At 40.5% G+C, this 24,945-nt stretch overlaps 1 protein-coding gene across 4 annotated transcripts in view; it reads left to right on the top strand.

Moving 5' to 3' along the window:
* The window catches only part of SLC9A7 (solute carrier family 9 member A7), a 153,062-nt gene that overhangs the window by 44,617 nt on the left and 83,500 nt on the right, over positions 1–24,945 (top strand). For all 4 annotated transcript variants that reach the window (XM_004282005.3, XM_033409712.2, XM_049704820.1 and 1 more), the window contains exon 2: positions 24,230–24,429. In XM_004282005.3, the coding sequence (XP_004282053.1) occupies positions 24,230–24,429 (200 nt within the window). The remainder of the gene's footprint in view (positions 1–24,229; positions 24,430–24,945) is intronic.

Here is a 24,945-nt window from a genome sequence, read left to right as displayed (position 1 = left end):
CCTCTACTAGAAGTAACGTTCCATGAGAGCAGGACTTTCTCTTTGTTTTGTTCACTGATACGTGTCCCCAAAGACTAGAACAGTGCATAGGACATAGTAGAAGCTCAAAAAATATTTGCTGAATGAATGTGTGGTCTGTAAATGCGGAGGCAATGATGAAACCTGTCAGGTCAGATTGAGGGAAGAGATCCGTGTAGAGCATAGTAGGAAATAAGATTGGGGGGGGGGGACAGTCATTATGGCCAGATTATAGAGAGTAGCCTGTGTTGAGGGGAGGTTTAGGGGTTCAATAAAATAGGTAATATATTATTTATAAAGTTGAGCAAAATTTTTCATACAATTCATTTGTCATCTGGGAGGCATCAGGAAATAGCAGAAAGAATTCTGGCTTTGGAATTGAAGTATATGAGTTTGAATCCTAGTTCTATAATTTTTGTGACCAGACCAGCTTTGTGACCTTAGGCAAATTATTTACTCTTGAAGATCTAGTTTTCTTAACTGTAAAGTAGTGTTAATGATCCCTACTTCATAAAGTTATGTTGAAAATTAAGAGAGAATGTTAAGTAAAATCCTTAGTACAAAATGGGTATTCAATAAGTATTTCTTATCCTGCACTAATTGATTTGAAACTGTTTTAACATACTAAAATGTACCTTTTCTGTCTGGGGCAAATTAGAGTAATAAGGAGAAGCAAACAACGTTGGGGTAGTGTGTTGTAACTGTGGTTTAGAAAAAGTAACTACTTAATATGAGTAAAAATGAAAAGAAAGATACTATATTTGGGTGTTTTACAGTCATGAAAAAAACACACAGAAGTAACCAGTATCCTTTCACTTCTCCAAAATGGTTTGAAACCTTGAGTAAATTACAGGAGAGAGAAAATCCCCTAATTATACCAGAGTCACTAATAGCATGATCTCCAAAAGTACCAAACCACAGGGAAGCCACCAGGCTCTGGGGGAGAATTGGCCTTTCCTGAGTGGTCAGGTCCTCATGGATGTCCCCCTCCAGGCAGGAATCTCATGTTGAACCTGAGGCACTACCCTGACCCTCTGCGGAAAAAATTTTAATGTTAAGTCTTCTGTTAAGGGTCAACCAAGGAAACATTCTCCTGGAGAAGCCTTGTGCATTTTTTTTTTTGTATAAGTGGTTGTGAAAGACATTATCCTTTCGTGCTATTTGAGCCTTGGATAAGGGCTCTTGTGACAGATTTGTTTTAGAATTAGGATTAAGCAAACATCTGTTTTACTTAACTGGTTTATTTCCTTTTATCAGATGATGGGAATCAAACAGAACACAAGTTTCCTTTTTATTTCAATTGTCAAGAAACCCAGAAACCATGTAATGCTTGACTACAGCAACAGAAAGTCAAGGAAGACCATTCATTTAATTCTTCCTTTTATGTACAGTGTAGTTAATATTATCGGTTTCTATTTTAATTGGCTTGCTGTAGGGTACCTTAAAGGCTTTAGAAGCAATCAGAGTGTACTTGAGTACATACTCAACTACTATACTCCATATAGTTTAGCATTTAACTGACATAACATTTCCCCTGATGTGATCCAAACACTGTAATTTAAGTGTTTAAAAGACCCAGGTGCTTAGCAATAGGGGAAAAGTTTAATAAACGTGGTGTATTCATAAATCCTAATTTAGGATTCATAGATCCTAAATTGTAAAGCAGATCTGTCACGTGAGCCCTTATAAGGTGCGCGACATACAACTGAACAGCAGTGAATGTGCGTGAACTTATATGTTTCGAACATGGGTAACTCTCAAAAACATCAAAAAAACGTCATATTTGAGCGAAAAAAGGGAGATGCAGCAGAATCCATCCAGTAACTATGGTAGAGAATGCTACTTGTTCCCAAGTATCTGCTTTCTGTTTCTTCCATATACATGGAATTTTAGAAGGAGAAATGGCTTCCCAGAAAGAAGACTTTGTTTTCTAACCTCTCTTACAGCCAGATGTGACCACGTGACCAGGTCCTGGCCAGCGGGGTGTAAGGGTGTGAGTGGAAGTAGTGTGTGCAGTTTAGAGGCTGTCCCCATAAAGAGAAGGGGAGAACCTTTCCTTGTCCTGGTTTCAGTTCTCTCTCCCTGAAATGTGGGCCTGATGGTGAGGACAATACCCTGTGGATGGTAGAGCAGTAAGACTGGGGAGCCACTATTTTATCCCAGAAATATTTATACTCTGACTCTTATGTGAGAGAAAAATAAACTCTTGTCTCAATTAAGCCACTATTATTTGGGTCTTTGTTCCAGCAGCTGAACCTGTTTCCTAATTCTATATGATACTATTTATACAAGTTAAAAGAAGCAGAAGAATATTATATATTTATGGATATTTAGTAAACCTTGGACGGGACATAAACTAACATGAGCGATGGTTGTCTTGGAGGCAGAAAGGAGAGAATGGGACTTGGGTGCGGAATACATCCTGCTTGCTCTGTATACACTAAGCCATAAGGGGTTCTCTCTCTTCTGTGTGTGCTGCTCAGTCAGCCATGTCCGAGTAGGACAGTTAATTCAGTAATGAAGGATGAAGAGTCTGTATATTTGAGATTTTTGCGATTGCTGTATACCAAGCTGTTTTCTGATGGCTTTTAACAGTGACTTTTACCCCTGTATAAAGTGACTGGGTTAGCAGAAAATATTGGTGTTATCTAATCACCCTTAAAACAGACATGGAGAACACAGCTGCCGTTGTCATGAGAGGAGTGAGCTGCGAAATATAACTGGGAAAATAGACGCTTTTGCAGTTTGATGTTAAGGCCTGTGGCACAGATGTTGCTAGGAGAAGGCTGGCAGGCTGCAAGAAGTCACACTGGTAGCATGTATCTTTGTCCAGACTCTGGATAAGGACGTTGCCTGCTCAAAAGCTACAATCATCAGCAGCCTGAGTGACTTGTCTCTCAGGGCCAGGCTTATGTTGGTCAGGCTCAGAGAGCGGGTACCTAAACCAGAGTGCCAGGTTATTAATTTATGGTAAGGGAGTTGACTGTGCAGCATAGCAGAATGTACATTGAGGCAGAGCGGAGCGTTTTCTCTGCGTAGACCAGCAGCAGGGGACCCTGGGTTGTCGTCAGAAGGTTGTTTAGGACAGAATAAGAACAGAGGCATTATGCTATGTTTATATGCAGACTAGAAAAGGCTCATGAACCCATGCCTTGCTAGGGATAGACTTGTCGCCTACCCCCTGACCCCGCTGCCAGTCCAGTGCAGGCACTGTATCCTTTCCATCAGCCAGTGGTTGCATGGATGGTCTCACCATCTGACTTTTGGAGGTTTGCTTTTCTTTTTTTTTCCATGTTATTTTTCCATACTAGATACCACATGATGGACTGGATTTCCCTCCAGTGAATCTCAGATTAGGTCACCTTGTGGTTTGGGGATTCCCAGGCTCTTCAGGGCACATGAACATCTAATCTGGTTTACTCCAATTTGCTAGTCACATCCGATGTATGGCAGTTGTTGGCTAACTCAGAGGAAAGCCTTCATTCTCTTACCTTTACATCTGTGGGGGCCTTCACTTCTGCTCCCCTATTCCAGGTATTCATGATGCTTTCAGTAGTATTTTCGAATGAGGTTCTTCCCGTCACAGAGGAGGATCTTTTGTCTGCCCAGTTGTCCTTCCTTTCACTCTGTTTGCCTAAATGTGGAGGTGCCCAAGGGCCAGTCCTTGTTCTGATAACTTTCTTTCATTCTCTGATCTGTGGCTTCAGATGTCATTTTTGCATATCTGCCTTACAGGTCTTTGTATTCAGTCCACATGTTAACAGAGGTTATTTTGGAAGGTGGAGTACATAGGATTTGGCTTTCTGTTTTTTACGATTTTATATTGCTGTCTTTTAAAAATGTGTGTATGTATGTGTATTACTTTACACGTACATATAGGAAAACTGATTTATATAATAATAATAAATCAGGAAAAAATGTAATTTCTACCATACAGTCCTGAAACTCACCACTTTTTTTTTTTTTTTTTTTTTGGCTGCATTGGGTCTTCGTGGCTGTGTGCAGGCTTTCTCTAGTTATGGTGAGCGGGGGCTACTCTTCGTTGTGGTGCGCGGGCTTCTCATTGCGGTGGCTCCTCTTGTTGTGGAGCACGGCTCTAGGCACGCGGGCTTCAGTAGTTGCAGCACGTGGGCTCAGTAGTTGTGGCTCGTGGACTCTAGAGTGCAGGATCAGTAGTTGTGGTGCATGGGCTTAGTTGCTCCGCGGCATGTGGGATCTTCACGGGCCAGGGCTCGAACCCGTGTCCCCTGCATTGGCAGGCGGATTCTTAACCACTGTGCCACCGGGGGAGTCCCACTCACCACTTTTTAAAATTAATTTTTGATAAGGTAATATATATCATAGTACAAAATTCAAAAGTTCCAAGAGAAGACAGCTGAAAACTAGGCCTCCCTTTGTAGCTGGACAGAAATGTATCCCATTCTCTTCCTTGGAAGCAAATGCTCTCCTCATTTGGGCCATTTCCCCCTGAATGTGCCATGTTCTGAAATCAGTGTATGTGATGACAGAGTTGGCACCTTCCTTTTTTCTTTTTAATTTTTGAATTTTATTTAATTTATTTTTTTATACAGCAGGTCCTTATTAGTCATCAGTTTTATACACATCATTGTATACATGTCAATCCCAATCGCCCAATTCATCGCACCCCCACCCCCACACCCCGCCGCTTTCCCCACTTGGTGTCCATACGTTTGTTCTCTACATCTGTGTCTCAATTTCTGCCCTGCAAACTGGTTCATCTGTACCATTTTTCTAGGCTCCACATATATGCGGTAATATATGCTATTTGTTTTTCTCTTTCTGACTTACTTTACTCAGTATGACAGTCTCTAGATCCATCCACGTCTCAATAAATGACCCAATTTCGTTCCGTTTTATGGCTGAGTAATATTCCATTGTATATCCATTCGTCTGTTGATAGCCATTTAGGTTGCTTCTATGACCTGGCTATTGTAAATAGTGCTGCAATGAACATTGGGGTGCATGTGTCTTTTTGAATTATGGTTTTCTCTGGGTATATGCCCAGTAGTGGGATTACTGGGTCATATGGTAGTTCTATTTGTAGTTTTTTAAGGAACCTCCATACTGTTCTCCATAGTGGCTGTATCAATTCACCTTTCCACCAGCAGTGCAGGAGTGTTCCCTGTTCTCCACACCCTCTCTAGCATTTGTTGTTTGTAGATTTTCTGATGATGCCCATTCTACCTGGTGTGAGGTGATACCTCATTGTAGTTTTGATTTGCATTTCTCTAATAATTAGTGATGTTGAACAGCTTTTCATGTGCATCTTGGCCATCTGTATGTCTTCTTTGGAGAAATGTCTATTTAGGTCTTCTGCCCATTTTTGGATTGGGTTGTTCATTTTTTTAATATTCAACTGCAGGAACTGTTTATATATTTTGGAGATTAAACCTTTGTCCGTTGATTCGTTTGCAAACATTTTCTCCCATTCTGAGGGTTGTCTTTTGGTCTTGTTTATGGTTTCCTTTGCTGTGCAAAAGCTTTGAAGTTTCATAAGGTCCCATTTGTTTATTTGTGTTTTTATTTCCATTACTCTAGGAGGTGGGTCAAAAAAGATCTTGCTGTGATTTATGTCAAAGAGTGTCCTCCCTATGTTTTCCTCTAAGAGTTTTATAGTGTGTGGTCTTAATTTAGGTCTCTAATCCATTTTGAGTTTATTTTTGTGTATGGTGTTAGGGAATGTTCTGATTTCATTCTTTTACATGTACCTGTCCAGATTTCCCAGCACCACTTATTGAAGAGACTGTCTTTTCTCCATTGTATATCCTTGCCTCCTTTGTCATAGATTAGTTGACCATAGGTGCGTGGGTTTATCTCTGGGCTTTCTATCTTGTTCCATTGATCTATGTTTCTGTTTTTGTGCCAGTATCATATTGTCTTGATTACTGTAGCTTTATAGTATAGTCTGAAGTCAGGGACTCTGATTGCTCCAGCTCTGTTTTTTTCCCTCAAGACTGTTTTGGCTATTCGGGGTCTTTTGTGTCTCCATACAAATTTTAAGATTTTTTGTTCTGGTTCCGTAAAAAGTGCCATTGGTAATTTGATAGGGATTGCATTGAATCTGTAGATTGCTTTGGGTAGTATAGTCATGTTAACAATATTGATTCTTCCAATCCAAGAACATGGTATACCTCTCCATCTGTTGGTATCATCTTTAATTTCTTTCATCAGTTTCTTATAGTTTTCTGCATACAGGTCTTTTGTCTCCCTAGGTAGGTTTATTCCTAGGTATTTTATTCTTATTGTTGCAGTGGTAAAGGGGAGTGTTTCCTTAATTTCCCTTTCAGATTTTTCATCATTAGTGTATAGCAATGCAAGAGATTTCTGTGCATTAATTTTGTATCCTGCAACTTTACCAAATTCATTGATTAGCTCTAGTAGCTTTCTGGTGGCATCTTTAGGATTCCCTATGTACAGTATCATGTCATCCGCAAACAGTGACAGTTTTACTTCTTCTTTTCCAATTTGTATTCCTTTTATTTCTTTTTCTTCTCTGATTGCCATGGCTAGGACTTCCAAAACTATGTTGAATAATAGTGGCGAGAGTGGACATCCTTGTCTTTTTCCTGATCTTAGAGGAATTGCTTTCAGTTTTTCACCATTGAGAATGATGTTTGCTGTGGCTTTGTCGTATACGGCCTTTATTATGTTGAGGTAGGTTCCCTCTATGCCCACTTTCTGGAGAGTTTTTATCATAAATGGGTGTTGAATTTTGTCAAAAGCTTTTTCTGCATCTATTGAGATGATCATATGGTTTTTATCCTTCAGTTTGTTAATATGATGTACCACATTGATTGATTTGCGTATTTTGAAGAATCCTTACATCCCTGGGATAAATCCCACTTGATCATGGTGTATGATCCTTTTAATGTGTTGTTGGATTCTGTTTGCTAGTATTTTGCTGAGGCTTTTTGCATCTATATTCATCAGTGATACTGGTCTGTAATTTTCTTTTTTTGTAGTATCTTTGTCTGGTTTTGGTATCAGGGTGATGGTGGCCTCATAGAATGAGTTTGGGAGTGTTCCTTCCTCTACAGTTTTTTGGAAGAGTTTGAGAAGGATGGGCACCTTTCATTTTTTAATACCAGCTTTCCCGCTGTACATTCTCATTTCTATAAATGGTATCCACATCTTACCAACCACCTAAGCTCAAAGCCTTGGTGTTTTCTTTTATTTCTCTTTTGTCCTTTTGCCTCATTCATATCTTCTTAATCATCATATTCCTTTGACTTATTCTTCACAGTTTATTTTGCCGCAGGCCTTTCCTTTCTGTTACACTAGGCTGCCATCGGCACCCCGATAGACAGTGAGGTTACCTCCCTGCTCACACAGCATTTGACTGCTTCATAATTCTTCTGAGAACCATGAGCGTCCACTGCTGGAATATAACTAGAAGGATGATAGATGCATTGTCTCTCTAGTGCTTTTTTTCTTTTCTGCATTTTGCCTTCAAATGGATTATGGACTCTCAGAGGGCAGGAGTCATTGTGTACTGTTTCTGGTCTGTCCCTTTTAGTGCTTTTCACAGTCTTATACATAGAGTGGGTTCTCAGTATGTGTTTGTCAAATGATGAGATGAACACTTTTATTTTTGTTAGTTTCAGTAATTAAGATGCGGGCATTTTGTTTTTAAAAACATGGACAGACATAACTGGTGGAGAATATAATGGCAAGGAGAAGAGCAGATAACCTTTTATATTTAGGACGGTTTATCACCTCTTCTTTGCTCTGTAATATTGCATCACTGTCTTACCCCAGGACCACCCACAACACCACCTGTGCTCCTTCCCTCCTTTATTTCCTCCTCAGTACTTACAATGTGCTATTTAACTTATTTATCTTGTTTTTAGAACATTCTTTCCCCTAGTAGACTGTAAGCCCTACGAGGGCAGGATTTTTGTCACTCTTGTTGAATGCTGTACTCCCAGTGCCTGGCATGTGGTAAGCTACTCAATGAATATTTGTTTTATGTATAATCCGGAGAGGTACCATTGTGTGTGTTGTCATTAAATTGATTATTGTCACCAATCGTAGATTTCACTTCATTCTGTTCAGTGTTACTTAGTATCAATGCTTTGAGGCTAGGGAGACATTTTTCATCTGTCTACAAAAAAAAAAAGCTATAGTTTGGGGCTGAGTGACTGAGAGGCACATGGAAAGAAGAAATAGACAACATAGTGGATGGTCTTGGAAAAAGACATCTTGGGCTCTGCTCTCCAGTGGCTGGCATATTCTCCAAACACTTTCCACTTGAATTTTGCTAACCTATTTTGAGTGCTTTTTATAAAGGTGATTCATACGCCTATTTGTTATTCTTACCAGAAAGTATATCCTTTTTAGTGGCTTACTTTCTCCTCCTTTTATGGTTAATATCTGGATTCCTTTGCTTAGGAGCTGTCACTCTGATATTAAGGAGGAGGACAGTTGATTGGGTTTGAGTTTGCACCTTAAATAGATCATTTAGTCACACAGAGCAAAATTCTGTTTTGTGGCCACATTTTGCCTATCTAGTCAGCCAGCCGCTGTGAATATATGAGCCTTGGGTCCCATCTCTCGTGGGGGCAGTCGGGGGGGCCACGGCATGAATATAGAACTGGGGGGTTGCTGGCTGAATGGTGACACTGGCTTTCTGGTAAGGGCTGTCTGGCCACTCTGCCTCAGGAGATCCCTCGTTGTGACTGTGGCTGTCAGAGGTGAACAGGCTGTGCCACTCACTAGTCAGATAATGAGCTCTAAAATGGGTTTCGTGTCCTTTGTGAGAGCTGGATTCACTAAGATGGTATCAGGAAAACCTCAGGACCTTGTAAACACAAAGAAATCAACAGAGTGTGCTTTGCTCAGAAGTGGAGACTTTTGTGCTGTAGATGGCAAGGAGCCATCAGAAGGCTCGAAGCTTGGCAGAGATGTTTATTTTAGAATTGCCATCCTTGCAGTGGTTTTGAGGTGGACTGCTGAGGAGCATGAGATGGGTGCAGGGAGGTGAGGAGGTTGTCAAAAAAAAAGTTTATGTGAGAAGAATTGTTGCTACTTGTGCAGAACTAGTTGACTGCCTTGTGAATGAATGAGATGAGGATGACTTGAAGGTATCTGGTCTCACAGGGACAGGGAATGGGGGCGAGAAGTGATGTTTACAGGGAGGAGTGAGAATCACCTCTCGGACCTATTGAGTTAGAGGTGTTAGGGAGATGTGGAGCAGAAGTTTGGATAAGGTTCTGGAGCATGGGGGAGAAGACTGTCTTAGAACTATAGTTGCTAGAGTCATTGCTTTAAAGCTTCAAGTTGGGTGGATGACTTTTTTCAGTTTTTATTATGGAAAATTTCACACATAAATGTCAAGACAGTAAACCACAATATAACAAAAAATTATGATAGTGTGATTTATAATAAGAAATATATATTTGGTTGCTTTGTTTCTGGCACCGAGCCTAAAAGCCTTGGAATTTCCTAAGTAATAAGAGCTAGAATGGCATCTTGATATTCATAACAAGCCCCTTTCAACCACACCTCAGTTTATGTTAATGAGGTGACTTTTGGAAAGCACCTTAGGGTGGGTGCTGGTTGCCAAGGAAACCAGCTAGTGATTATAGGGGTGGGACTTTCAGTCCCACCCCCCTGACTTCTGAGGAGGGGGAGTGAGGCTGGAGATTAAGTTCAGTCACCAATGGCCAATGATTTAGTCAATCATGCCTATATAATGAAGCTTCCATTAAAAAAACAGAAGGACAAGGTTGTAGAGCCTCTGGGTTGGTGAATATGTGGAGGTGCTGGGAGGGTGTCGTGCTCAGAGAGGGCATGGAAGCTCTGCATCCCTTCCCACATACCTTGCCCTAAGCATCCCTTCCATCTGGCTATTTCTAAGTTATATCCTTTTATGATAAGCCAGTAATTTAGGAAGTAAAATGTTCCTCTGAGTTCTGTGAGTCTCTCTAGCAAATTAATCCAACCCAGAGAGGGTGTTGTGGAGGCCACTGATCTATAGCCAGTTGGTCAGAAGGACAGGTGAATAACCTGGACTTGTGATTGGTATCTGAAGTGAGGTTGGGGGAGTATCATGGGACTGAGCCCTTAACCTGTGGGATCTGATACTATCTCTAGGTAGATAGTGTCAGAATTGAGTTGAATTATAGGAAACCCAGCTGGTATTGGAGAATTGCCTGGTGGTATGCAAAACACACACATACAGAGAAGTATAATAAACCAAACCCCATGTCCCCATTACCCAGCATTGTTAATTACCAGCTCATAGTCAATCATGTTTCATCTATATCCCCCACGGCTACCCCTCCCCACGTCACTGACACAAAATTCCAAATTTTATTTGTAAATATTTTTGCATTTATCTCCAAAAGATAAGGAATCTTTAAAAAACATAGCCACAATACATTATCACCCTTCAAAAATAACAGTAATTTCATAATATTTGCCAAATATCTGGTGAGTTCACATTTCCCCAATTGACTCTTTTTTTTTTTTTGCAATTTGATTTAAGATGCAAATAAGGTCCCTACAACTACATTTGGTTGGTTTGTCTCTGTAACTCCTAAATCTGTCTTAATCTGTAGGTTTGGGTGGGTAACTTTTCAGAGCATTCTGGGTCCTATTTGTGTGAACCCGAATGATAACCAGCACTTGAATGAAAGAAAGAGGTGGAGGCCGATGGGATAATGTAGGGATCTTCTTAGTTGGAGGAATGATTTTGATATTTTTCCCCTGAGAGGCAGATGTTTTTAGGAAAGCCTGATGAAGTTCTTGTTCTTGTAGCCTCTCTCTCCAGCAGTTAATTCTCTGTATTGCTACTATGGTATCTTCCAAAAGTCAGGCCCGATCGTGCCCCTTCTTAGCCCAGAAATCTCTGTGGCCCTGTGGGCTGAAGTCTGCTCTTGTGAGCTTGGCTTAAGGAGATGGCTCACCATCTTCCTCACTCCTTGATGCTCAGTCTCCACCTTCCCCCTTCTCCCCAGCCTTGCTGTTCTAGTCAGTGTTCACTTTCCCACCTCATGCTGAGGGCTTTCTCTGAAATATAGTTCACACCCCCCTCTTCTTTCATCAAAATAAGTCTGACTCATCTTGAAAGGCCCAACTGAGAAGTCACCTTTTCTGTGAAGTTTTCCTGAACTATTTTTTCACCTGAAAGAATTATTCATTCTGTTCCTCACTGTGTCGCCTTTTTATGCCTCTGAATTCATTGTTAATTATGTGTTCCCCGGGGTGGGCTGGTGGGGGGCTGAGGGGGGAGGTGCTGTGTCCCAGCCATCTCAGTCTCCTCAGCACCCAGCCCAGAGCCCTCCCCTCTAGGAATGCAGAGTATATCTGTTTGGTACCAACTCTTAGAAGGATGAACGACAGATTTTCTATCAGAGAAAATCTGGTAGAAAATCAGATTTTCTTCTCCACTCTGTGTTTTGTTTTAAAATAATTTTATCAAGTAGGCTGTTAAATAATGTATAGTTTTCAGCTGGACTGAATTAAACCCAGTGAGTAATTACATTTTATTCTACTCACATAAACACATAAAGGATTTTGCTGGGTATATGGTGTGAAGTGTTTCTTGTTGTGTCATTAGTGTTGACTTTGATACTTCCCAGACACCAATTTCATGACTCAAGAAATTGCAACAAAAATACAGAAATCTAATCTTTCCAGATACTGTTTCATTGCCTGCCAAAACCCAGACATAAATTGCAAGGGAAAAAGGCATTATCTTCATAATTTAGGGAACTGGTGCTTCCCTGTGTGTATAATCTGTTAATATTATTTGTAGTCAAATTATAGTTTTTGATTTCCATTATCTCATTCTTTCAGCAAACATTTATTGAGTGATGACCGTGTTCCCGACTTTGTGAGGGGGTCAGACTTTATTTAGCCATTACCCTTTGGAGGAGACATGTAGGCCTTTTATAATAATGTGTTGTTATCCATTCCATGACGTAGATTGGAATAAGTGAGCAGCAGCCACAGGGTGCAGAGCTGAGGATTGTAGATACTGTTTTCAACTCTTAGTCCAGATTCTGTTAACACACAGAAAGTCAGGTGTATTTGGTAAAGAACCAAATAGAATTTCAAGAAATTGAAAATAGTCATTGAAACTACAAACCCAATGGAGAGGGTAAAGAACTGAAGAGAGAATTGGTGAACCAGACGATGTATCTGAAGCATTATCCAGGAAGGGGCACAGAGAGGCAGAAGGAAAATGTACCCATATGCTGAAATACTACAGAGCAGCGAGACCACATGAACCAGAGCCACATGTCAATATGGATGATGCTTACAAGCATATTAAGGGGTGAAAAAAAGCAAGTTCCAGGATAACTCATACCATACATAATTCAAAGACATGCAAAATTAAACAATATATTTATCCGTAATTTAAACTCTAAGGTCATAATAAACACCAGATTGAGGTTAGTGGTTTCCAGGCAGTGGAGTGGGAGAAAGGGGGGGGGATTGATTGGGAAGGGTACGAAGGGTTCTTATCTCTCTTGGTAATGCACTGTTGATTAAGCTGAGTGAAAGCTATGTAGATGACTGGCAGACCATTCTTGTCATAATAAATTCTTGTGAAATATAGTAAATATTTGAAATACTATATATAACTTATATACAGATAAAAAATGGAATAAACACCTGTGTTTACTGTCCAGCTTATGAAACAGAAAATTACCTGTACCTTTGAACCCCCTTGTATATTCCTTCCCAATTATATTATTCTTTATCCCTTATATATACTATACCTCTACTTTTAGATATCTGATATAATTCATAATAAAATTTTTTTAAAGGATGCCCTATAGTCTTATAGTTATCTTACTAGTATATGTAATTAATCAATTTGAACTTAAACCTTTGTCCCCCCCCCAGCCTTTTCTTTATTTATTTTTAGCTTCATTGGGTCTTTGTTGCTGCGCACAGGCTTTCTCTAGTTGTGGCGAGCAGGGGCTACTCTTCGTTGCGGTGCGCAGGCTTCTCATTGTGGTGGCTTCTCTTGTTGCGGAACACGGGCTCTAGCTGCACAGGTTTCAGTAGTTGCAGCTCACGGGCTCAGTAGTTGCGGCACGTGGGCCCTAGAGCATGCGGGCTTCAGTAGTTGTGGCTCGTGGGCTCTAGAGCGCAGGCTCAGTAGTTGTGGCGCACAGGCTTAGTTGCTCTGTGGCATGTGGGATCTTCCTGGACCAGGGATCGAATCCGTATCCCCTGCATTGGCAGGCAGATTCTTAACCACCATGCCAACAGGGAAGTCCCGTCCCCCTTTTCTGAATTGTTGTATTGGTCACCTAAGTAAAAAATTATGTATTGTGTGACTATGACTAAATTTCTAAACATTTTCAGGATCTTCCCAAGTGTGTGATGTTTTAAAAGCATTAATGAAAATTAAACTTGGGTCTGGCCCTATCAGGTTTGAGCAGGGAGAACAGAGGTGTGGTAATTTCTTGGTTAGTGCCATAGGATAATACTTTCTACCAAAGTGGGACTTCATGTCAGGAGGTCAACATGGTGTAAGTCTCCTTTGGAAGATTAAGAAAACTCATGATGGTGGTATGGGAAAAGCAAAACAAATAAGCAAAAGACATTTCTGGAGTAGGGTTTAGGGACCCTGTATTACAGCAGTGAGAGCTTAACTTCTCATCTGTAAAAGAAATGTTTCCTGGTTGGGAGGTGGGCTGTGAATTAGCTGTAGAGGTATTGCTGATGGTCCAGAGAGGCCACCTGCAGTTTCTCAAAAAGATAGTATGCTAGTCTGTATGGGCTGCCATAACAAAATACCACAGACTAGATGGCTTATACAGTAGAAATTTATTTTCTCACAGGCTGGAAGTCTGAGATCTGGATGCCACCAGGGTTGGGTTCTGGTGAGGCCTTTCTTCCTGGCTTGTTGGATAAGCCACCTTTTCACTGTGTGCTCACTTGGCCTTTCCTCTGTGCATGTGCACAGAGAGAGATCTCTCTTCCTATTCTTATAAGGCCACTAATTTTATTGGATTAAGACCCCACCCATATGACCTCCTCTAACCTTAATTACCTCCTAAAAGCTTGATCTCCAAATACAATCACTTTGGGGGTTAGGGCTTCAGCATATATTTGAGAGTTTGAGTTTGAGTTTGAGAGAACACAGTCAGTCCACTGCAGATAGTTTATTTTGGTTGATAGTCTTTGAATTCAGGTGAATTCTTAAATAGTTTTTTTAAAAAATATATACCATCAGAAATTGAGGTAAGTACACACAAGCTCTGTTTTGTTCATTTATTTTACCATGTGTTCTCCAAACCTGCCCTTTTCAGTTGTGTATATCTGTATATTTGCATGTATTTCAGTTTAAGACTCAACCATCCCTTAGTAATTGGAGTAAGTAGAGCAGCAAATGTAGTTACTATTGTGTGTTCCAGTTTCATGGCTCTCTAAGATAACTGTGATTAGTGCATTTGTTTATTTGCAGTGTTGTTTAAATTCAGGGCTTCTAGGGAGTAGATTCTGTAATATGCCTCAAAATTATTGGAAGTTTTTTACCCTATGAGAGTACTTGAATTTTATTTATTAATTTAGGCCAAATTATAAAGGCTGATAAAGGTGGGCATCCTTGAATTTAATGGCAGGTAAGAGGCTGAAAATATGTAGTTGCTTCCTTAGGCATCAGAACTAAGGCTCTTTTCTTATAACTCAAATGGGGTAATTCCTCGTTAACACATGGCTACTGGCTAATGTCTCTGTAGTGGTTGTGGTAGTCAGATGCAGGGATGGGTGGTGAGTACTCATTGAGCATTGCCTTCAGGAAAATTAGCCCTGGGGATGAGGGACAGGCACTTAAGTGGCAGTCACAGTGCAGTGCAATCATTGTTCTGATAACGTAGTCACTATCAGAGACTGTTCCGGAAATGCATGATGAGATGGGTTGCCACATATGGTTGTGTACATTGTGCCCTGAACAATTCCAGGGAGCCTCTTTCATGTTGAAGTCTGTGAGGGCAGCCCTGATTGTGGAGAATCCAACCCGGTCCTGTGGTATCAGGAAGGGCTTCCCTGCCTGGAAGAAGTGATATCTACATTGTGACTTGAAGGACGAGTAGGAGTTAACCCATTGAAGATGGTTAGGGAGCAGAGAGTGGGAAGAGAGTTCCAGGCAGAGGCTCAGAGGAAAGATTGATTAATTTATTTCAAAAGGTAGCTGATGTTTAGCTGAAAGTCTTGTCCTGGACCTTTAAAGAGTGGCAAATGGGTCAGGAAAATGTGTGGTAATCTGCTGTAGTAACATTTGTAGTCCTTTGGCAGTTGACTTGAACTTGATTAGTGTGTTTTAATTAAAGGGGGAATACACAAAACAGCAATTAAAATGTGTTGAGTGATGATTCAGCCACAAGTACACCGTCCTTGATTTTGGGAAATGTCAGAGTATGAGGCAGAATCAAATATTCAAATACCTGACTTAAGGTCCTTAGACATTATCCAGGAATCTGCTAGCCTCCCATTATCTTCTCAAAATCTGTGAATTTTATTTTAAAAGCATTTTAAAGAAAATATGTTTAAGAATTTGAGTGGTCATCCATATTGCTTGGGATTTGAGGGGTTGAATTAGTGATACTCTCTCTGTTATCAAAATTTGGAAACAATTGGGAGATAAAGGAGCCAGGTAGATAGAGCTTGGAGAGTGTGGTTTGGGTGTGTGGCAACAATGGCTTCCTGAGACTGTAGCCCTGGATTAGACAGAAATAATCTCTCCGGGCCCTGGAGGTGTTGAGCCAGCAGAGGCCCCTCCTAGAAGGAGGCAAGTGTAATCAGTTTATACTTGGGTACCATATTGGACTCTAGTTAAAAGTTCAATCATCCAGATGAATGGATGAAGAAGATGTGGCACGTATATACAATGGAATATTACTGAGCCATAAAAAGAAACGAACTTGAGTTATTTGTAGTGAGGTGGATGGATCTAGAGTCTGTCATACAGAGTAAAGTAAATCAGAAAGAGAAAAACAAATACCATATGCTAACGCATATATATGGACTCTAAAAAAAAATGGTACTGATGAACCTAGTGGCAGGCAGGAATAAAGACGTAGACATAGAGAATGGACTTGAGGACACGGGGGCGGGGTGGGGGAGATGCTGGGGTGAACTGAGAATAGCATCGACATGTATTACACTACCAAATGTAAAATAGCTAGCTAGTGGGAAGCAGCAGCATAGCACAGGGAAATCAACTCGGTGCTTTGCGATGACCTAGAGGGGTGGGATAGGGAGGGTGGGAGGAGGCTCAAGAGGGAGAGGATGTGGGGATATATATATGCATATGGCTGATTCACTTTGTTGTACAACAGAAACTAAGACAATATTGTGAAGCAATTATAATCCAATAATGATCTATTTTTTAAAAAGTTCAGTCATCGAGTCCAAGTCTGCCTCCTTGGTTCCTAGTTTTCAATGAAAGACTCTCCCACTCTTCCATTATATACTAGAATGGGCATCTCCATTTTGTAAAGACTGTCAGAAGGTATGTGGTATCTGGTCACCCATAGAGAAATGCTGTGCAGCACAGCAATGATGAGATGTTCCTGGTGTCCCAAGAACTTCATGGGACAATATAATGATTTTTCCATATCTTGTTTTCCCAAGTAGATATCTAAGACTTAAAGTCGTTTTCTTCCTCTTATTCTTAACTGTGACATTCCATATTTAGGGAAACTACTTAGCAATTATGGTGTTTTTTGACTCACATAAACTTGTTCCATGTTGGTTTTAATCAAATCTTTGGAATTTTAGCTGTTGAAGAAGAGGAACATCGGATTGGAGGTTGAACTCTTGGCTGATGGGCCTGATTTTCACTATTTTAGTATCTCATATACTGATGGAAGCAAGACAGAACATTTGTCTTGAAGGGCTACAGACTCAGTTTATTTCTTTAATTAAAGTCAACCTTTATCAGAATAGCATTGGCTGGCTGATTGGTGATTCACAGATTTTCTGTTGTATTGTCAAGAGTTATCAGATTTGAAGCAGCTAGAACTCTCATACATTGCTTGGCACTGGGTAGATTGTTGCAAAATGGTATAGTAACTCTGGGAAATGATTTGACCAATTCTTATAAAGTTAAACATACACTTGCCCAATGACTGAGCAATCCCACTCTGGGTACTTGCCCTAGAGAATTGAAAACATGTTCACATAAAACCCTGTTTTATGGATGTTCATAGCAGCCTTATTTGTGATAGCCAAAAGTATGCTTGACATCATTAGGCATTAGGGAAATGCAAATTAAAACCACAGTGACATATCACTTAACACTCTCTGAAATATATACAATCAAAAGACAATAACAAGTGTTGTAGAGCATGTAAACAACCTTTAACTCTCATACTTTGCTGGTGGGGGTATAAATTGTATAAAATGGTATACAGTTTCCCAAATGGAAAACAGTTCAACAGTTTCTTAAAATAGTAAACATAGATTTACCATATGACACAGCAGTTCTGCTCCTAGGTTTCAACCCTAGAGAAATGAAAACATATGTCCATACAGACTTGTACGCAAATGTTCATAGTAGCATTATTCATAATAGCAGAAAAGTGGAACCAACGCAAATGCTCATCAACTGGTGAATGGATAAACAAAATATGGTATGTCCATACAATGGAATACTATTCAACAATAAAAAGTAATGAAGTACTAATACCTTTCTTCCACACTGGGTGAGCCTTGAAAACAGTATGCTAAGACAAAGAAGCCAGACACAAAAGAGTACATATTGTATGATTTATATGAAATGTCCAGAAAAGGCAAATCTATAGAGACAGAAAATAGATCAGTTGCCTGGGGCTGGGAGTGGGAAACAGAGAGTGACTGCAAAAGGAAATGTTCCAAATTAGATTGTGATAATTGCACAACTCTGCGAATATAATAAAATCATTGAATTGTACACTTAAAATGGGGAATTTTATGATATGTGAATTGTACCTCAGTAAAATTGTTTTTAGGGCTTCCCTGGTGGCGCAGTGGTTGAGAGTCCGCCTGCCGATGCAGGGGACATGGGTTCGTGCCCCGGTCCGGGAAGATCCCACATGCTGCGGAGCGGCTGGGCCCGTGAGCCATGGCCGCTGAGCCTGCGCATCCGGAGCCTGTGCTCCGCAACCGGAGAGGCCACAACAGTGACAGGCCCGCGTACCACACACACACAAAAAAATTGTTTTTAAAAAGTATTTCACTACATATTCAAAACAAGTAACAAAAATATTTTAAATGAATTCTCCTTGAAACGAATATATCAATGAATAGCACAGCTGCATAATAAGTAATAGAACAAGTAGAAAAGGATATTGAAAAGGCTGTAACATACATTCTTAATACCAGAGTCACTTAAATGACCCCCAAACCTGAAAAATCATTGTCACTGCTGGCATCCATTGCATCCTCTTTATTCGCTCAATTAGAAATAGTTATCACTCTCTTCAAACACTGTGTAACGGGATGTGGAATGGGACGCTTTCTTTTCTCAGAATTTCAGATGAAGCTTTAGAACTCAGAACAACTCCTACAGTGCTGTAAAAATCCCCATAGCGGTGGCCAAACCAAACTGATGATCATCTGCTCCCAGTAGCTCATATAAGGGAAGGTGGAGTCTCGTTAGAGAACAGTGCATCCATGCACCTGTTCCCAACTCCTTAACAAAGGCTTATTAATAGAGACATTTAAATATTGCAGCAGGTGGATAGCTGTCTAGAATTACAGCTGAGTGTCGATTTGTTCAACTGTCTTCCCAACAACCTGAGTCACAAAAGCGGAAACTGGCACCAGACTAGTGGGGCTAGTTCCTTTAATGGCCTCATAGCATTTTTGAACAATGCTTTGTCCATAATTAAGTTCCTTCCTCATACCACCAATGGGCACATGCATAAATTGTATATAGGGTTCTTTTTTTGGTTATGTGTTTCTTTTAAACATTAGAAAAGTTGGCAGTTGTATACCATCAGCACAATGTGCAAATACAGGAGTTTTTTCATACTCAAAAGTTGCAACAGTCTTGAGTTTTTTCTACTGAAAAAGTCTTGAATTTTTGCACCTTTGGAGTTCACCATGTTGCTTTAAGCCACATCAGATGTCAAAGGAATTTCATGTATATTTGCTTTCTGTAAAAGTTCAAAACTAAATTCTTTCCTAGCATTAGTCATATACCTGTGAAATCAGTGAGTCTCTTTTCATCAGTTGACATGTGATATTTTTCTGGCCCACACACAGTAGATTATTGCTCTTTGTAATCTGGAACACTATGATGTTGATCCAGTAAAGTCATTAATGCCTCTATTGTTCTCCATCATTTTTTTGGGAATACTGAAGTTTCTGAGCTTTGCAAAATATCTAATGTCAAATTCTAATTCCTTGTAGTTAAGACCTCTTTATAGTTCCCTGTCAGAGGATGTCTTCCATATCTAGAAGATGGAAATATGCCATTCATGTTTTTTCCAAGTCTTTGTTATATTCTCACTAAAATACCCCTCTGCAGTCCTAATGTCTTATTCTTTTTTGAAGTGGAAGATGCCACACGTGAACTTAATATAGCAATGACTGTCCTTTTGTGCCATGGACTCCAGTGGTAATAAATATGAATCTAAATGTCTGAGGAGCTACTCAAACTCTACCTTGAATTAGCAGCAAATCCTGTTGCTTGGTATATTTTTGGTCAAAACTATCAATCAGGACGTTTTAACCTGTATCTTTGCTGTGAGGGGGCTTTGTTGCCATATTTTAACACAAGGGGGCAGCATCATCACCTTCACTGTCTCTATCACATCTTTAGCATGGGCACATTGGACCCGGGTAGGGAGGGAAAGATTTTATAAGTATGTATTATTATTTTTAATATTCGTCATCTAATAATGCTTCTAGGTATGATGGTGATGATTACGGACAGAGACTGCGAGGGTATTTCCTGTAGTTGAGGAATTTGTCTGCAAATAAAAGCCTCCTGTAAGGAAAAATCTCCTGTTTCCCTTCTGCTCTCAATACTCTTACTGGACATTTCTGTGACCACATGTGTGGGAGTTTTCTCACACCAAAGCAGTTCTCCAACTCTCTAGTGGATACCAACTGAGTATCCCACAATTTAACTCAACTCTGACACTGTCTACTTGGAAATAGCATCAGATCCCACAGGCCTCATAAGACCCCTGCCCCTCTCACTTCAGAGGTTAGTCACAAGTCCAGGTTATCACCTGAACTTCTGACCAACTGGCTATAAATAAGAGGTTCTCATGTTCCCCTCCTTAGCTTTGATCATTTGCTAAAATAGCTCAAAGAACTCAGGAAGCCCATTTACTTACTATATTGCTGGTTTATTATCAAAGGATATAACTCAGGAACCACCAGATGGAAGAGATGTATAAGGTAAGGTATGTGGAAAGGGACATGGAGCTTCCATGCCCTCTTCGGGTGAGCTACCCTCTCTGGCGCTCCACGTGTGCAGCAACCCAGAACCTCTCTGAACCTGTGTACTTTGGGACTTTTTATTGAGGCTTCATTACATAGGTGTAATTAATTAAATCATTGGCCATTAGTGATCCACTTAACCTCTAGCTCCTCTTCCCTGCATGGAGGTCAGGGGGTGGGGTGGAATTAAAAGTTCCAACTCTGGGGACTTCCCTGGTCATCCAGTGGGTAAGACTCCGTGCTCCCAGTGCAGGGGGCCCAGGTTCAATCCCTGGTTGGGGAACTAGAGCGCGCATGCATGCTGCAACTAAGAGATCGCATGCCATAACTAAGAGTCTGCATGCCGCAACTAAGAAGTCCTCATGCCGCAACTAAAAAGATCCCGCATGCCATAATGAAGACCGTGCGCAGCCTAAATAAATAAATAAATAAATAAAAAAGTTCCAACTCTCTAATCACCTGGTTGGTTCCCCTGGCAACCAGCCCTCATTCGGAGGCTAATCCGGGAACCCCCAGCCACCAGCCACCTCATTAGCATACAAAAAGACACTTAGCACTTCAGAGATTCCGGTGGGGGGGGGCCCGGGGGGGGGGTGGTTAGGAGCTCTGTACCAGGAAACTGGGACAAAGACCAAATATATCTTATTATAAATCACAGTATCACAACTCCTCTTTTGTTAGAATAGTTGTCATTGTGAAGACCCTGTGCTATTGTGGTTTATTTTTTTAGTTAGCTCTGCAAATATTGAAGCTAGTACTGAAAAGAAACAGTGAGTTATGTAAAGCAGCTATTGATTTGGGAGAAGGATAGCCTTTTGTAAATGACTTACTTTGGTTTCCTGATGAAGACACTGTTAACTGAAGCGAAACGTGTTTTATTCAGGGACCTTACTGAGTACTATACAGCCCAGGAAACAGCCTCTCAGATAGCTCAGAGGATCTGTTCCAAAGAGGTAAGGGAGGAGCCAGGATATATAGGAGTTTTTGCAGGAAAAAAAAACCGAAATGTGTAGTCGAACATCAAAAGATTACCACTAATCACAAAAACCAGACCTGTCAAGTTAATGAATTTAGCACTTTTCTATGTCTGCGAAGATGCAAGAGTCTGGCTCATTGAAATTATTCCTTTGATATGCATTTTAACTATCTATGTTCACATCATGTTTTTCTCCATCTGAATTCTCCCCAGGGCACACCGTGGGTTGTGGGGGGCGCGGTTACATTGGCAGCTTATGGCCGGCAATATTCTTTGTTTACTGGAATGGCAGGCAACATTTTTTTTTTCCACAGCACCCCCTCTTGGTCGTAAATTAGACCAAGGTTTGGGAGGCATTTCTTGACCAATTTGTCCCAAGGTGCTAAGAAGGCTCATTCCTAGATCAGATGAGGATTGTGTTGATAGGCCACTCAATGTGCTAAATTTTGGATTAGGCCCTGTTAGTAACCTAAAATTCTCTGGATCTTCTGTTTTACTAGTCTGTTATGATCCAGGGGATGTTTTCCCTTGTTGCTTCTTCCCACATCTAGAGTTGCACTATTACAGTTAATTCTATATAGAGTTACATGTATGATCTACTATCTACTATCTCAAGATGTTTAGCCATCAAGAGGCCTGGTTACACATTGGGTAAAAATTGGGTTACAATTGGGTAAAAAGCATATATATATTTAACTGGGGTAAATAGAGTGGACTTGTTTGGGGCCCTTTAATGTTGGGGACCATAGGGGGTCCCTTTGGCCCATCCAACCTTAGGTAGTGTTGTATCAAAACCTTTTGTTTTAATCCCATTAACATCTGTTTTATTTATCCCATTTCTTAATAACCATCTGAAGATTTTTATCCTTTTGGGACGAGTCCCTTTAAATTTTTCACCTTTTTGGAAAGAAATCTATAGACTTTCTCTCAGGTTCTCATTTTCCTGTTAATCAACCTAATTAACAATTAATCTCCTGTTCATTAGCATCTGTAAGACCCATTGAGGGTAAGTTGAGACCACAAATGAGGCTTCCCAAACTGGTTTTTTTGTTTTGTTTTGTTTTAAACTGAGGGAGTTCTTAGGTTAGCTACTTTTTTTACCACCTTCTAATTTGTTTTTTCATAGGTACCAGTAAAATGGCTGTTTATGAGAGCGCTCTAAAAATTCACCAATTTAGACGTTTCCCCAATTTAAAGGATCCATCGTCTGGCCATTGATGAGATATGTTAATAGTGACACAAATCAATAACGCACTAGAGGCGTCCCCACAAGAGAGTGCAAAGGATGCAGCCTTCACAAGATCTAGAAAGTTTACTCCCCAAAATAGTCTTAAGAGAGTAAAGGACCTTCGTTGTACAGGTTGACACAACGAAGGTGAGGATGACAAAGGCCCCTTATGGGCACCTCATATGACAAATTTCCCTTAGAGCTGGCACAGCCAAGCCAGAAAAAGAGACTGCTCAGGACCCCAGTCTATTTTATTGGCTGCCAAATGTAAACCATGTGTGTACCTTCCAGAGCGTGGAGACCAAGCTCTCAAATTGAGATTATTAAGAACCTCATTTTTAATCTGTAGTAAAATTTTACAACTTTATTTGTTCACAAAAGTCAACAAAGTTCAAGCATGTTAGTACAGGTATTTAACAACCACCACCACCACAACAATAATAAAGCAATACAGACACAGAGCACAGAGTTTGGCTTAAAAAACTATATCTTTCTGGATTTTATATATTATTTGTTCTTCAGCAATGTCTTGTGAGTTCTCATATGTCTTGGTGATAAGAGACATTGTAGAACATTATACATAGGATATAATAAACATTTTCTTTCTTTTTCTCATATAACTTTCTCCATTAATGGCAAAATGAGATGGGGGAGCATTTTACCATTCTCTCTCTTAATATTGCTAGCAAAGAACTGAATATAGAGAGAGGTCTGAAGTTTTCCACCTAAGAGAGAATTGTGGAAAGTGTCTGGTTGTTATTTATGTTTTCTTTTTTTTCACATTTCCCTCACTTTTACTTGGGCATGTGTGACTCATGTCCGGGACCAGGGGAGCAACATTTCTTCATAACTCATGGAATTAAATGCTTACACACAATTTTGCTGGTTTTTTCCTCCTAAAGGGAAAACCCTGCTAAGAACAGAATGAGACGGAAAGACTTGCAGCTAATTATGCTAGCTGTGTCAATGGCATAGCCCCAAGAAGCCAGCTCTCCAGTCCCTGAATCATGACTGTGAAAATTGGCACTGTGCTGTTTAGCTCCCTAAGGGATGTAATTATTTTCTCCATGATACCCAATACTTGAAATGACCTCAGCAAAAGCATTTCTTTTCTTTTTTTCCCTTCCTCTAGTGTGTGGCAAAACAAATTGCATTTGTAACAACTAGAAATTCCCGAGGCCTTGTCCTCACTGGCGGATGGCCTGAGGGATGCTGCTGGTGCAAATCAAAGAGCTCAGTGGTTCTGCTTTGTGCTGTGCTAGGCAGAAAAAACCTTTGCCTCTTATCACCCCATCTTCCTCCAGCAGAAACCTGAGAAATGAGACATGATCAGTGGTTCATAGTACTCGGAGTACTGTCATAATCCCGAAAGGTACTGTCCTACCTTGTCCTCTTGGTGGCTGAGGGACTCAAACCAGAATAGATGGATTCTTAACCCTTTTGAAGGACTGTGTAGTTGTCCCTAAAATACACATCACCTACCTGGTCTCTAAGATTACTTCAGAGTTTCTTAGTTGTTGCCATTATTCCCATGCTCTCTGTGTCCTTCCACAGGCCTGATGTTTTCTTCCACTGTGTTTCAGGGCTCATCGTCGGGGTGATCCTGAGGTACGGCACCACTGCCACCAGTGGTCATGACAAGTCACTCAGCTGCACTCAGGAAGACAGGGCCTTCAGCACCTTATTAGTGAATGTCAGCGGGAAGTTCTTCGAATACACCCTGAAAGGAGAAATCAGCCCTGGCAAGGTCAACAGTGTAGAGCAGAATGACATGCTGAGGAAGGTGAGCTCGGGCCGCTCAGCCACTTTGGTCCTGACGTGGTTTTTGATTTTCCGATTCTGTCTCAACTTTGTGAACAGAAATCTTTTGACACTCCTGGAACATCAGTAACATTCCTGGCTGTCAGTTTGGCTAGGAAGCTTTTGGACTGTGATGAGGAGAAGGAACCATATTTGAACTTGAGCCTTTTAGCTTTGTCAGACTGATGTGGGCCACCAATGGTGCAGTGGGTTCATACATCCCACTCAGCTCCTCTGTCCAACTCCCATCTCTTTTTGATTATGTCTCTTACTCTTGTTATGGTTTAGGGATGAGATTGTTTCTTTCTTAAATTAAGATTGGTTTCTTATTTTTTTTTAGCTTGTTATAATCAGTGTTCAGAAGTGTTATTCTTACTTCTTCGTGGTTATTTTACCATATTCTACAAACATTTATTGAGTTTCCCACTCTCATTGGTGATTGGTGCCAAAGGCTTAATGAATCTTCAGAGGAAAAATGTCTTGTTGTCTTAGAATTTGA

This window comes from Orcinus orca, chromosome X (assembly GCF_937001465.1).
Source record: "Orcinus orca chromosome X, mOrcOrc1.1, whole genome shotgun sequence".
Taxonomy (NCBI): Eukaryota; Metazoa; Chordata; class Mammalia; order Artiodactyla; family Delphinidae; genus Orcinus; species Orcinus orca.
The sequence above is the reverse complement of the archived record's forward strand: the minus strand, read 5'-3'. Positions and strand labels throughout refer to the sequence as shown.